Genomic DNA, 11,472 nt, shown 5'->3' on the forward strand with positions numbered 1-11,472 from the left:
TTCTGGCCGGTCGTAATTTCTAATCTTTTATTTTCTTTAATTTTTAGGAGGATATATCCTGACTTATGCGAACTGCATAAATGGTCTAGGTACAGCACTGATGTGCCATGTACATGAGAATGGTGAAAGTTTTAGTGGAAAAGGAACGGCGATTGTTCTGTGTGTGATCCCTGTAGTAACACTAGCCTGCAAGATCAATAATACAACTTCTTTCTAAAAAAAGACGGCGGATCATGTCATACATTTCTTTCTGCCAAAATCTCATCATACATTTGAATCGACAACAAGAACTCGTGTACTCTCGTCAGGGTCAATTGAAGATGAAGAGAACATAAAACTAGTCTCGCACAGTTCCAGTAGGTCCCTAATATCTGCTTGCTCTTGATCATGGACAAGCTTATTACATGATAACCCCTTTCAAACGATCAATCAGCTCACCCTTCTTTAACTTGGAGTAACCCCTCATCCTTCTCGCCCTCGCCAGTTCCCTCAGGTCAGACACCTTCATGTCCTCCAGATTTATCATCCCCCTTCCTTGTTCCTCTGAAAAATCATCGGCGCCACCATCTCCATCCATGCCTTGTGAAAAGTTTTACATCACGATATGATAAGCAGATGTGATATCTAGAGCGCGAAAACAAACAGCTTGTGCTTCGATTTATAACTCATATAAGCTTGCAGCTGGATTGATAAGCTCTAATGAGTCACAAGTCAAATTGAATTACACATCACATATGCCAATTTCAGAGTGCAAACTCCAGCATCGTTCTGCATATCATGTACAAGGCTGAGATCTCAATGCTATCTACTACATACCATATGATTGCTTCCTCTGATCAACCTCTTCGAACGGGTCAGGCGACGGCTTCCTCGTCCTCCTGGGAGCTTTAGGCGAGCTCTCGGCAATGGAGGTCTGAATGTCTCTGAAGAAAGCAATGAGCTCCTCCTTGCTATGCTTTCTGACCGCGTCTGGCAACGCAGCCCCGTTGGCCTCTGATCTGATGACGCTGACGGTCGCGCATGGTGGGCGCGCAAAACCTTGCCGCGGAGCACTAGAGAAGAGCAACCCATCTGCAAGTTCCACCAAGTTCAATGGCGGCACGAGATACAGTATTGAAGTATTCAGACTCTTCAGTGTCGCTACTCGTTACACTTTGATGTGCTGTTAATTTGCAGTTTCGTATCAGGTGTTGATGCATAAATTCAGCTTTTTCACAACTTTTTTTTGTTTTTTGTTTGTCATAGAGCTGGATGAGAGAATGAGATGCTGCAGAGTCAAATTTCATCAAGAAGAAAGCTTCCGCAGAGTAAAATGCTCCTTCCACTCACCTTTGTGAAGCGCAAAGGGTGCTGCAAAGGCGGTCTTCCGCAGAGGGTTTGGAGATATTTGATGATGCGGTAAGAGCATGCCTCCCATTGCTGCTTTCTCCACCAAAGATGAGCAGAAATGCCCTCTAACGGCGACCTGCTTCTTGTTCTTGTGCTTCCTTTTTTTATTGAGAGAGAATGGAGACCTGCTTCTATCCACTTCCTCACCACATGCAGATGAGACTTGAGAGATGATTCAGACAGGGATAATTCGCAGAAACACCCTCCACAAGAGAGAGATTTCCTGAGCTATTCTTGGGAAAGACTGAAACGTCCGTAGAGGCACCTTTTGTTGCAACTAGTAATATGTCTGAGGGGGCAAAGGGGGGAATGGGCGACATAATCCAAAAAGCTATCCATTACCAGCAGCAGCTAGGCAGCAACCAACCCAAACTGCACTTATTATCAAAAAAAAAAAAAGCACTCAGAATCACGGCATTTCGCGGCAAAATTGTAACAGCCACTGAAGCTGCCAAAGTAGTCCAAGGCAGGAGATCATTCTGAGATAGTCAAACAGGCTCCTTAATTATACTGCTGACAAAATATGAGTGATTTAACTGCAGTTATTCGTGGTAGCATATATAAGTACTCCTAGCAACTAGCATGTATGGTGTTCCAGAACCATATTGAAATCTATACGAACAAAAAGATACACATCTCAATATCTTCTTGAAAAACCATGCGTACCATAACAGCGCCCAAAGGTTTTACTTGAAAACCATAAATTCATTTCATCATACAATGAAGATATACATGCCGAGACTAGCTAGAAGCCTGTGGAAGTACAAAAAATATCACAAGTTCACAACGAAGTAATATCTGTCTTGTAAGAAAATAATAAATAGTTTAGCGGCTTCATTCTGTCCTGCAACTGATATTGCAAAGTGCTAAACAATAATCTTGAAATATTGACTCAGAAATATCTGCTGCAGGCTTGGCATCGTGTCTCTAGAAACCGGAGTCAGGACCAACTCAAGACAGACAGACAGACGGCCAGGAAACATTCACTACCTCAGAAAATTGTCCAAGAGGTTGATGGGCCCCATTAATCTATCTACCGAAAATTGTATACTTTGACCACCTTGGATGTGTTGCACACAATCAGATTATCTGAATCGGTTGGGGTAGTACACAACCAATTTACCTGCAAAAAATTTATTGAGCCTAAGAACTCCATTTTTAAAATGCAACAGATATATTTTGTTCTGAACTATTCATGTAACTAACCAAAAACTATAGTTCAGAGAAAACTGAAGATCCAATTCTGACCTTTTTCTTCACATCAATATCCAATACCAATTGAGCATCACTGTTTCTTTCAGAAGAAAATCCTCTGGACCAATCCCATATCTTCACTGATGCATCATTGCCGCCTGAAACAAGGAACTTACCTTTCTCACCAAATGCTGAAAATGCTCTGTTAAGCAGCGATTAGTTTTTTTTTTAAGGAGAGATGTAAGTGATACATCAACAGAATGGACTTACACACAAGACACAGCTGCAGTATGGCCACCCAATGTGAAATCAAGATGGATCCTTTTCACTTGACCTTGATTACTACTTTCATCTCCAGGTTCAGTTCTTTTTGAACTCATTGTCGAAGTTGCTGTCCGAGGAGGTCCTTTTGATTTAGCAGGTGCCAGTTCATATTCGAGATCAACTACATCAACAGCACCATCCCCTCTTGCAACAGCACAAACTTTGTACAACCCACCCAAAATGCCCTCTTCAGAAACTGCTAGAGAATGAACAAAAGCAGGGTTGAAACATTGCCCTGCACTACCGGAAGAACTGCCATTTTGCAATTCAGGTGATCCTGAAATTCAACAATAAATTATTCTGTTGATTGATCCAAAGTGGAAAGTATTTTGAGGTGAAAACAACACCACATACAGCTTTATTATATATCAACATACTTTTTAGCAACGTATGTAATAATAGGTCTCATTTTTTTTAGCAAAATAATAGGGCTCAATTGACCATGCTTAAAGAAAAATTATTATAAAGGACACAAATATAACTTGGAGTTGCTTAAGTAATGCAAGCTATTGACAGGCATTTAATATAAAGTAACGGATGTACCGTAATCAATAGAAAATAGTGTTCGCCCTTTGGAAAAATCCCACGCAGCAAGCTTCGAGTCAAGGCCACCAGTGATTGCTGCCAAATGAAACCTATCTTTAGTGAGCATGAAACACTGAAAATTTTCAGCATTAAAGAATCCAAGAAAATTTTCTAGTATTTGCTCCCTAATAAGTTGACAAAACAATGGAACAAGACTATAATATTAAGCCAAAAGATGTAGCACTAACCTGTCCAAGGTCTCCAAGGAATGAATTGTACAGTGCTGCAAATCTGTACAAAAACCATTAAGGAACAACTGATATACAGGTTGCACGAAGATGAAAACATAGTACAATTTAGACTTAAAATGGTACTGCTATGCAAATAAAAATTATTGAAAGCATCCAGTTACACTAAATGAGGATACACTTGTGTGGGCTTCCCTCAATCTTTTATACAGGCATTTCTGAATGGTACTGACAATCTGCAAAATGAAACGACGATCTCAAGAAAAATCATTAAACAGGAGTACAGGACAGACGACCAATGTGCTGCACATTTCTTTTTTCTAACTTGAGAGGCACTCATTCTACTACTCAAGTTCTCAAACTATCAATCCACTTCTGATTTAAGGTTTCAAAAAGAAAGCAGAAATAGATAAGCCAGTAAAATTTGCCCATAATGACAAATGTTTCTTATATCAAATAGATAAGCCAGTAAATAAGCCCCATACATCAATCTTATTTGGTATCCTAACATGCACAGCTTGTGTCTAACTTTGGGTGCATTATTTATGTCGTTTTGGAAGTAGAGCATTTCAAAAACTGCCATACAATATTTTTACCACTTAAAGCTGGAAAAACAGTGCCCCACTGAATTTGTTTTACACTTTTACTGGCCCTGAAAAAAGAAACTTTTTCACGACTTTCATGCAACAATGTCAAAAATAGCCAACACCAAAATCACACATGGTATTTCGTATTTGTTAAAAAATGATAGAAACAGCAGTAGTCTTCAACGTTTATGTGCATAAACTTGCAACGTACTCAATACCTTAACATCCCCACTGTCATCTGCAGCAGCGAGATAACCTTTAGAGGTGACAGCAATCTGCATCAAAAGTGGAAGTATCATATTCTGGATCTTTAGCCCAACTCAATGTCATCATAAAACCATGAACTGAACTTTATAAGAAAGTTTACACGGTGACAACAGTAATTCATTCTAAATAAAGAATATTTTGTAGTAGCAATGTAGAATAGCACACTACCTGATTGATTTCATCTCTATTGTAGTTATATGTCTCTAATGGCTTTGATTGAGGTCCCTACATGAAAATCACTGTAATCATGTTACTGAAAAGAAACCAAGGTACATGCGACACAATAGTAAGTTGGATCATACACCTTCAAACTAAGAACAAAAATTTGGATACTGAACTTACCATACGAACATCAAAGGACAATATTTCATTTCCAGCAGAGGCATACACAAAGTCTTCATTTCCTACACGAACAATAAAATTTAATTACAGATTTTTACATGCCCACCAAGTATTTGATTCAGGGATGCCCATATGAATATAACCGGATTTGGAGGGATTACTGACCAGGTTTAAAGCACACAGAAGAAATTGGCTTATTTGCTGCCTCAATGGTCAAAAGCACATCTTTGGTGCGCAGATCAAACCAGCAAAGACATCCATCCTAGGGTGGTAGGAGAATTCATGAGTCATGACAACATGAGAACTAACCCAAGGGTCAGACAAATAAGAGGGGCCAAATAGTACGTAATCATATGATTAAGATATTGCCAATTTGCAGTAGAATCACCATCAGTGAGAAATTATTCAAGGAAAGAAGGCCTACACAAGGAAACCCCAGGTTTTGGTACTCAATACAGAGACAAATTTGTACGAATTGAATGCAATCTAATAGCCTGTGAACACAATAACACAATTTCCCAGCATAGTGATCAAGTCAACATCGATACTTAGTTCGCTTCTCTGCATACCAGTACTTTCTACTGCCTGAAATTATTTATTCCTCCCAACTGATACTTTCTACTTAGCATGAAACTTTTGATGATGTGATAGAGGAATAGCCAAAAACTCATGGTGTTGCACAAGGTTGCTACCAAGTAGTTTACTTCCATGAAGACAATGGCCGTGGTCACTGAACACTAAAAATTTATCCGCGCTGCTAATTGCACAATGATATTGCCATTCAGCGCATCTGCAGAAAATGCAAGGAGGAACCGCCCACAACGCCAAGCTTGCCGTTAGCGAAGCAAAACCGTTATATACTGGCGGCTGGCGCATGGTTTCCTCACCCAGTTTGGCAGTGACCTTAAAAAATCAGCTGAACCGCTCCCTGCTACAGATCAAGGAGCGCCGCACTGAAGCTCAAAGGAGCGCCCAGAAGCCAGTGCCCGTGAGGTGTTCGACTCGTGTCCTCAGCCCAGTTGCCCTGCGACTATTGGCAGTTCGAGGACGCCCATGGACCAGGGCTCCGGACAGACTCCCGAGCGGGACGCCGGCTCTACGGCACAACCTTCTGGGAGGAGTATAAGACCAGCGTGAGCAGAAACGCGTACCTCGCCGGCGGACGCGACGACGCCCGGGCGGGCGGAGGACGCGACGCAGCAGGTGACGGCGCCCTTCTTGTGCCCCCGCAGCCTCCGGGGCTTCCGCTCCGCCGCTGCCGCCGGCGCTGCCGCAGGGACCGCCTCTGCCGCCGATTCAGTGTCCGACATGGCGGCGCGTGGCTGATTAAGTCACGGAGCCTCTCCTTTTTCCCGGGGCGGCGGGTCCCTTCCCCTCCGGGCTCCGGCCCCTCCCTTCCCAAAGGCCGAACCGCCGAACGCCACCCGGTTGCGGGGAAAGGAGCGCGGAACCATGCAACCGGCCCAATGCGGCTTCCATTCGATCACCCAATTGGACGGTCCATATCCCCTCAATTTCGGTCCAGTTTCCATATGGGTCTAGCCGAGCCGACCCAATGCGGCTTCCATTCGATCACCCAACTCCTGTGACTCCGGCCCAATGCCACAATGATGATGATTTTTTCCCACTCTGCGATTTCTCTTCGAATACTGATTAATCTCATCTAGTTTACAATTCGTTCAGTGACACGTAATGTTGGGCAGTGCATTAAACAGTACTGGTCTTAAAAAATGAGCACTACATCAAGCTGTAAAGTTGGTGAAATTAACCAGTATTTGAAGAAAAGTCACGGTACAGGTTTCAAACCGTTGGGAGTAATTCATAAGCGGTTTTGAAGACGGTTTTATGTGCCATCATGGCAAGTTACCAGCCTCTATCCCCCTCTTCTCCTGCCTCAATTTGTGGTGCCGAATGGCAGGGCAGCTCTCCCTCGGCGGATCATCCATCACCAGGCTGTTTGATCCGCCTGCTGAGGCCCTGCGCTGGCCGCTGGATGTGCCAGGCCAACAATGCGAGCTGAGGAATGAGGTACCAGTGTTCTTGTGAAGCTTCGTCTTCTTTTTATAGAACCACCACCATCTGCATGAATCTGTTCAGGCTGCAAATTTGCACGAGATATGCCGATATAGTCTTGTGCCACGTCGTCCCGAAACGGCAGGAAAACCGGCACTAGCAGAGGCCGCCACGGACGCGGTCACTGCCTGCTGGCGCACGCAGGCAAGAGCAACAAGAGGCAAGAGGTACAAGTCTGTGTGCATCAGTGCATCCCAGGCCCCGCTTGGTAGCTTATTTTCAGCTTCAACCGAGGTACTTGGCGATTTGGTCATGGTGGAACTGGAATGGGCACCATTGTTTGGCGCTTGAAAGCAACTGCTATGACAAGGAAGGAACTACCAGGCACCAGCAGCAGTGACTTATGGTAAAACCGTGGCTCTTTTGAGCTGTTGCTTGTCGTAGGTCTTCCCTTTTTAGAATTAGAAGAAATTTCTTACTTTGATGCAACCAGTGGAAGGTTCAGAATAACGAAAAAACTTGCACGATTAGCATCTCAGATTTTCATTGTGCCCCGAGAATGTGTACCCTGCGATTAGGCACACTAATCAATGGACTATGAGTAGTGATAAAATTAAAGATAGAGTCAAGTCTTCCGAGGGCTTACCAAATACAGTACTACGAGTAGTTGTTTTCAGGTCAATTATGATGCTGATAGTACCATAGCGGACACTAGCAACAGCTTTACAGGTCAGTCAATGTTTGGTCGCCAATCGCCATCAAGATCCAATTGGTTTGCTGGGCAGTAATAAAAGCATAAAGCAGAACCCCCCGTACAAAGAATGACGACGAATGTGGCAGTCGCCGTCTTGCAGATGACTTTGGTCGTTTCAATTGGCAAACCAGTCCCATGTCTTCCTCCCCGGAAGCACACATCTTTCTTTTCTGAAGGGGTCTTCATCTTCAGCGCTAGAGATTGTCTAGACCTCCAGTCCTACTGTCAAGTCGACTCCCTTGGCCCAATGCCCTTGGCAAATTTGCCCACACGTTTGGACCAGCAGAGTACCCGATCCCAACCCAAGGTGGTTATGAGCAAAACCGCTGATCCTTGCCTTCTCCGCGTCTTCGCTGACCCGAGCCTCTGACTACACTGGCCTGAACTTCGGTGCCAGTTTCTGCTGTGTTTTCCCATGCATCATCTTTCGGTCTACGCCATTCTTCCATCACAGATGACATCTCCACGTTCCCTCAAGGAATGTGAGTACTCTATTATGCCTGTGACGAGTGAATTGTCAACCATGCGGTGTGATCGTGCACTTGGTCTTTGGATTGCAGGTACACGGGTGTCGAGTGTCGGCGGGGAGCTGCCGTGGAGGTGCTGTGGCCGATGGACCAAGCGGTGGACGGCGGTGAAGGGCAGTCGGGACCGAAGCTCGGACCGGGCGGCAGCTGTGGCGTCCACTCCTGGATCGAGGGCGCAAGCGGCGACGGAAGGCGGGTTTCTTGGTTTGCTCCACAAAACCAAGGAGGCGGACGGCGGTTGAAGACGCCAAGTCGTGGAGGCACGGGCGTCGGTCTCGGGACTGACGGAGGCGACGGGCGTCGACGGCGTCTAGGGCCTCGCTGCGGGCGAGGAGGTGACGGGCGTCGGGCGGCGTCTAGGGCCGTCAGGAGGCCGAGGCGGAAACGGCGTCTAGAGCCACGGCGTGGAGGCGGGAATCTTCCCGCGCGTGAGGTTTTGACGGTTTTCTCAAAACCGGCCACCTACCCGGGTTTCGCGGACCCTCCAAAACCACGGACCGGATCTTCGTCGATGTGGCGGCATTGCAGCAAAGACTTCGAGTCGAAGAAAGAAGCTCCGCCGTCGATCGAGGCTGTACAGCGGGGTGCTGCTGACCCGACCGGTCAGACCGGTCAGACCGGTCTGGCCGCAGCAGCCGGGTATAAATACCCCCACCAGCCCGTGGCTGTGGGAGTCTCTTGAGTCTTTTGTTTTCTCTGGGTTTTTCCTTCTCCCAGCCTCTGCTCTAGGTTAGGGCCAAGGACTCCAACGCAAAGAGAGTTTAGATTATAGCTATTCTCTTCAATCTAGTGGGTGGATGATGGGCGGATGGCTCTAGCTGTTGTATAGGTGAATTCCTCTAAGAATTAATGGATAAACTTTGTTTGTGATTCACTCGTGTGTGTTGAGCATCTCGTCCCCCCCTTCTCTCTTGCGTTTTGGGTTCAATTCTCCTCTTTTAGTGTGTTTCTTGTTTGGAGGAGACCAACCCTTGAATTCGTGGTTTGATGGACTCTTTGTGACGATTCTAATCCTTCTAGCCAAGTGCTAAACCTACTGGAATCGAGAGTTCTCACGAATTGGCGAATTTGTGTTCTTGAGAAAACCCCAATCCTCTTTGATCTTTCCTCGATTTCTCTTGATCCGTGAATCTTTTGGCTGGGATCTTTTGGGGGTATGTTCACGGAGTAGTAACGAAGCTTTCCACAAAGTTTGGTTGGATTTGGACTTCATTTGCTCGAGATTTGACATTTGGAGCTTTGTTGGCGGGCTGTCTGGGAGCAACTAGTCTGACCGGTCTGTGCAACCGGTCTGACCGGTCTGCAGTTTGAATTTCCCAGCCCGACCGATCAGACCGGTCCAGTACACCGGTCAGACCGGTCTGTGTATGTTGTTCTGCGATTTGTGAAATTTCTCTCGCTTTTGCTTCCGCGCTGCGACCTAGGTCTTTTGCTTCGAGATAGCTTGTCTATAGCTATTCTCGCTGACCTAGGTTCGAGGGATTGCGGTGATTTTGGGACATAGGCCGACGTTTCAGATTTCGGAAGAATTTTTGATCGGCTCCCATTCACCCCCCCTCTAGTTGCCAGTTTCGGTCCCTCAATTGGTATCAGAGCTCGGTTGAGGTTTTCAGTACCTTAACCGGTTCGAAAACCACTCGGCGACCATGGCGAGTCTTGGTAAGATCCCGGTGCTTTCCGGCGAGGACTATGCCTACTGAAAGGTTCGCATGAGAGCCTTCCTGCAGAGCATGGGAGCCGATGTCTGGGAGATTACCACGAACCACCTTTACGAGGTGCTGGCTGTTCGGACCACGCCGCTCCAGGTGACCCAGCACGAGGCTAACGCCAAGGCCGTCCATGCCTTGTTCGCTGGCGTTTCTCGTGCGGAGTTCTCACGTGTCGCGGGATTTCTAGGGTACCCACAGCCGGATGGCGGAACGCACCCGCCTATTCCCAGAGAGGGAGTGCTCGGGGAGGTACTAGGCGATTGGGCTGATCTAGCTCTGAGATAAGTACACAAGAACACACGATCTAGAGTGGTTCGGGCCGCCGGAGCGTAATACCCTACGTCCACTGGGAGAAGTTTTGATCTCTGTTGTGTATGAGTCTATCCTCTGCCGGGCCTTGGCTCTCACCCAGCTTGAGCTTCCTTCTAGCGGGCGCCCCCTTTTATAGACCAAGGGGGCGGATACATAGGATGTTGGGGCCCCGACAAGTGGGCCCAACGTGACTGCGCAGCATACTACGCAGAGTATTTAGATGGGTACAGTGGTTACGAATCTTTCCTCTGATACGCTCCCACGCCCTGCTGCGCTACAGTGGTCTTCTCTTGTCCCGTCACCAAGGTGTCCGTTGGGGGAGCATAGCTTGCGGCGTAGCCTGTGGAGGCTATTATGTAGGCGTCATAATGGGTGAAGCCGAGCCGTCGTATCCATCTGTTATGGCAGACTTGGCAGGCGCGGCGTGGGCGGCGCCAGCAGCTCCACTATCTTGGTAATACGCGATCAATAGTGCCCCCTGGTCAAAGTATCGCCTCGGCTTCTGCTACATTAATGCAGACGTCCTCCTGTCGTAATGAATGCCGCGGTAGGTGAGCCTTAAGGAGACCAAGCGGCCTTATATACGCGTCTGGGCTTGTTGACACGTGGTGGCCCCGGACCACCCCGAGGCGGGGTGACAATTCCTTTCCTTGGAGAGGGGTCCGGTTACTATACAGGGGGTCCCGAACCCCATGGGAGGTCTGGGATTCCCTGGGGATCCGGTCCTCTTCGGGAGGAGGTCCGGAGCTTCCAGCCATTCGGGCTGACCGCCAGCTTTTCCCGGGACACGTGGTGCTCCCGGACCTTTCCTAACCAGGGGAAGGTCCGGGACCACTGTTGGGTGAGCGGGGCTCAGGACCGAAAGGGTCCGGCTGCTGGACGTAGTTAAGGATAACTACAAGGCTCTTGCCTAGGCGCAGCAAGAGGGGGTACCCTAGTCCTGGGGTACCGACAGTGGCCCCCGGGCCCACCTCGGGAGAGGCACGAACCCGCGGGTGGGGGCACTAACGAGATGTGTTTCCACGCAAACTTGATTGCGTCGGTGCGCTCATAAGGAGCGGGTGCTCCGGACCCCTGAGGCCGGTACACCGGTTGCCAGGTTCAGGCTCTAGAGTGCTCTCCACAGGGCGACAAGGGTGTAGGCTTAGGGTGCGGAACCAAGCTAAGCGGCTACACAGACCTCGGATCGCTCAGGGAGCATGCACCACCTTCCGGACCTGGCTCTAGGCGACCGTGGCGAGCGGTCTCCGCCGGAGCGGGCCATCGGAGTGGACTTGAGTC

General features: G+C 47.6%; 2 protein-coding genes across 4 annotated transcripts; both read right to left on the minus strand.

Moving 5' to 3' along the window:
- Positions 1 to 191: 191 nt before the first annotated feature.
- LOC120672570 lies at positions 192 to 1,730 on the minus strand. The gene is made up of 3 exons (XM_039953053.1): positions 1,330 to 1,730; positions 817 to 1,071; positions 192 to 579 (listed from the first exon to the last, which is right to left on the minus strand). The coding sequence occupies exons 1-3, from the start codon at positions 1,415 to 1,417 to the stop codon at positions 401 to 403; spliced, it is 522 nt and encodes a 173-aa protein (XP_039808987.1). The 5' UTR covers positions 1,418 to 1,730; the 3' UTR covers positions 192 to 400.
- Positions 1,731 to 2,034: 304 nt separating this feature from the next.
- Positions 2,035 to 6,297, minus strand: LOC120672568 (WD repeat-containing protein 53-like). 3 transcript variants are annotated; one of them, XR_005674203.1, is made up of 11 exons: positions 6,028 to 6,250; positions 5,042 to 5,138; positions 4,877 to 4,938; positions 4,703 to 4,759; positions 4,486 to 4,542; positions 3,860 to 3,916; positions 3,681 to 3,723; positions 3,451 to 3,528; positions 2,854 to 3,184; positions 2,638 to 2,774; positions 2,035 to 2,512 (listed from the first exon to the last, which is right to left on the minus strand). XR_005674203.1 is itself a non-coding variant. In XM_039953051.1 (11 exons), the coding sequence occupies exons 1-11, from the start codon at positions 6,184 to 6,186 to the stop codon at positions 2,423 to 2,425; spliced, it is 1,179 nt and encodes a 392-aa protein (XP_039808985.1). In that variant the 5' UTR covers positions 6,187 to 6,297; the 3' UTR covers positions 2,035 to 2,422. The 3 variants fall into 3 exon arrangements, 2 of the variants coding, with proteins under 2 accessions (XP_039808985.1, XP_039808986.1); XM_039953051.1 differs by having other exon boundaries at positions 2,638 to 2,785; positions 6,028 to 6,297; XM_039953052.1 differs by having other exon boundaries at positions 2,638 to 2,785; positions 2,854 to 3,103; positions 6,028 to 6,251.
- Between the last annotated feature and the right edge of the window lie 5,175 nt (positions 6,298 to 11,472).

Source organism: Panicum virgatum, chromosome 5N (genome assembly GCF_016808335.1).
Source record: "Panicum virgatum strain AP13 chromosome 5N, P.virgatum_v5, whole genome shotgun sequence".
Taxonomy (NCBI): Eukaryota; Viridiplantae; Streptophyta; class Magnoliopsida; order Poales; family Poaceae; genus Panicum; species Panicum virgatum.

Excerpts from the sequence above, each read along its gene's own strand:
- LOC120672570 (XM_039953053.1), bottom strand. The coding sequence starts at position 1,417 with ATGGGAGGCATGCTCTTACCGCATCATCAAATATCTCCAAACCCTCTG. Across the intron at positions 1,072-1,329 it reads ACCCTTTGCGCTTCACAAAG|ATGGGTTGCTCTTCTCTAGT; the intron begins GTGAGTGGAAGG and ends TGGAACTTGCAG. Across the intron at positions 580-816 it reads TCAGAGGAAGCAATCATATG|GCATGGATGGAGATGGTGGC; the intron begins GTATGTAGTAGA and ends ACTTTTCACAAG.
- LOC120672568 (XM_039953051.1), bottom strand. The coding sequence starts at position 6,186 with ATGTCGGACACTGAATCGGCGGCAGAGGCGGTCCCTGCGGCAGCGCCG. Across the intron at positions 3,724-3,859 it reads TGAGGGAAGCCCACACAAGT|ATTTGCAGCACTGTACAATT; the intron begins GTATCCTCATTT and ends GTTTTTGTACAG. Across the intron at positions 2,513-2,637 it reads ATATTGATGTGAAGAAAAAG|GTAAATTGGTTGTGTACTAC; the intron begins GTCAGAATTGGA and ends AATTTTTTGCAG.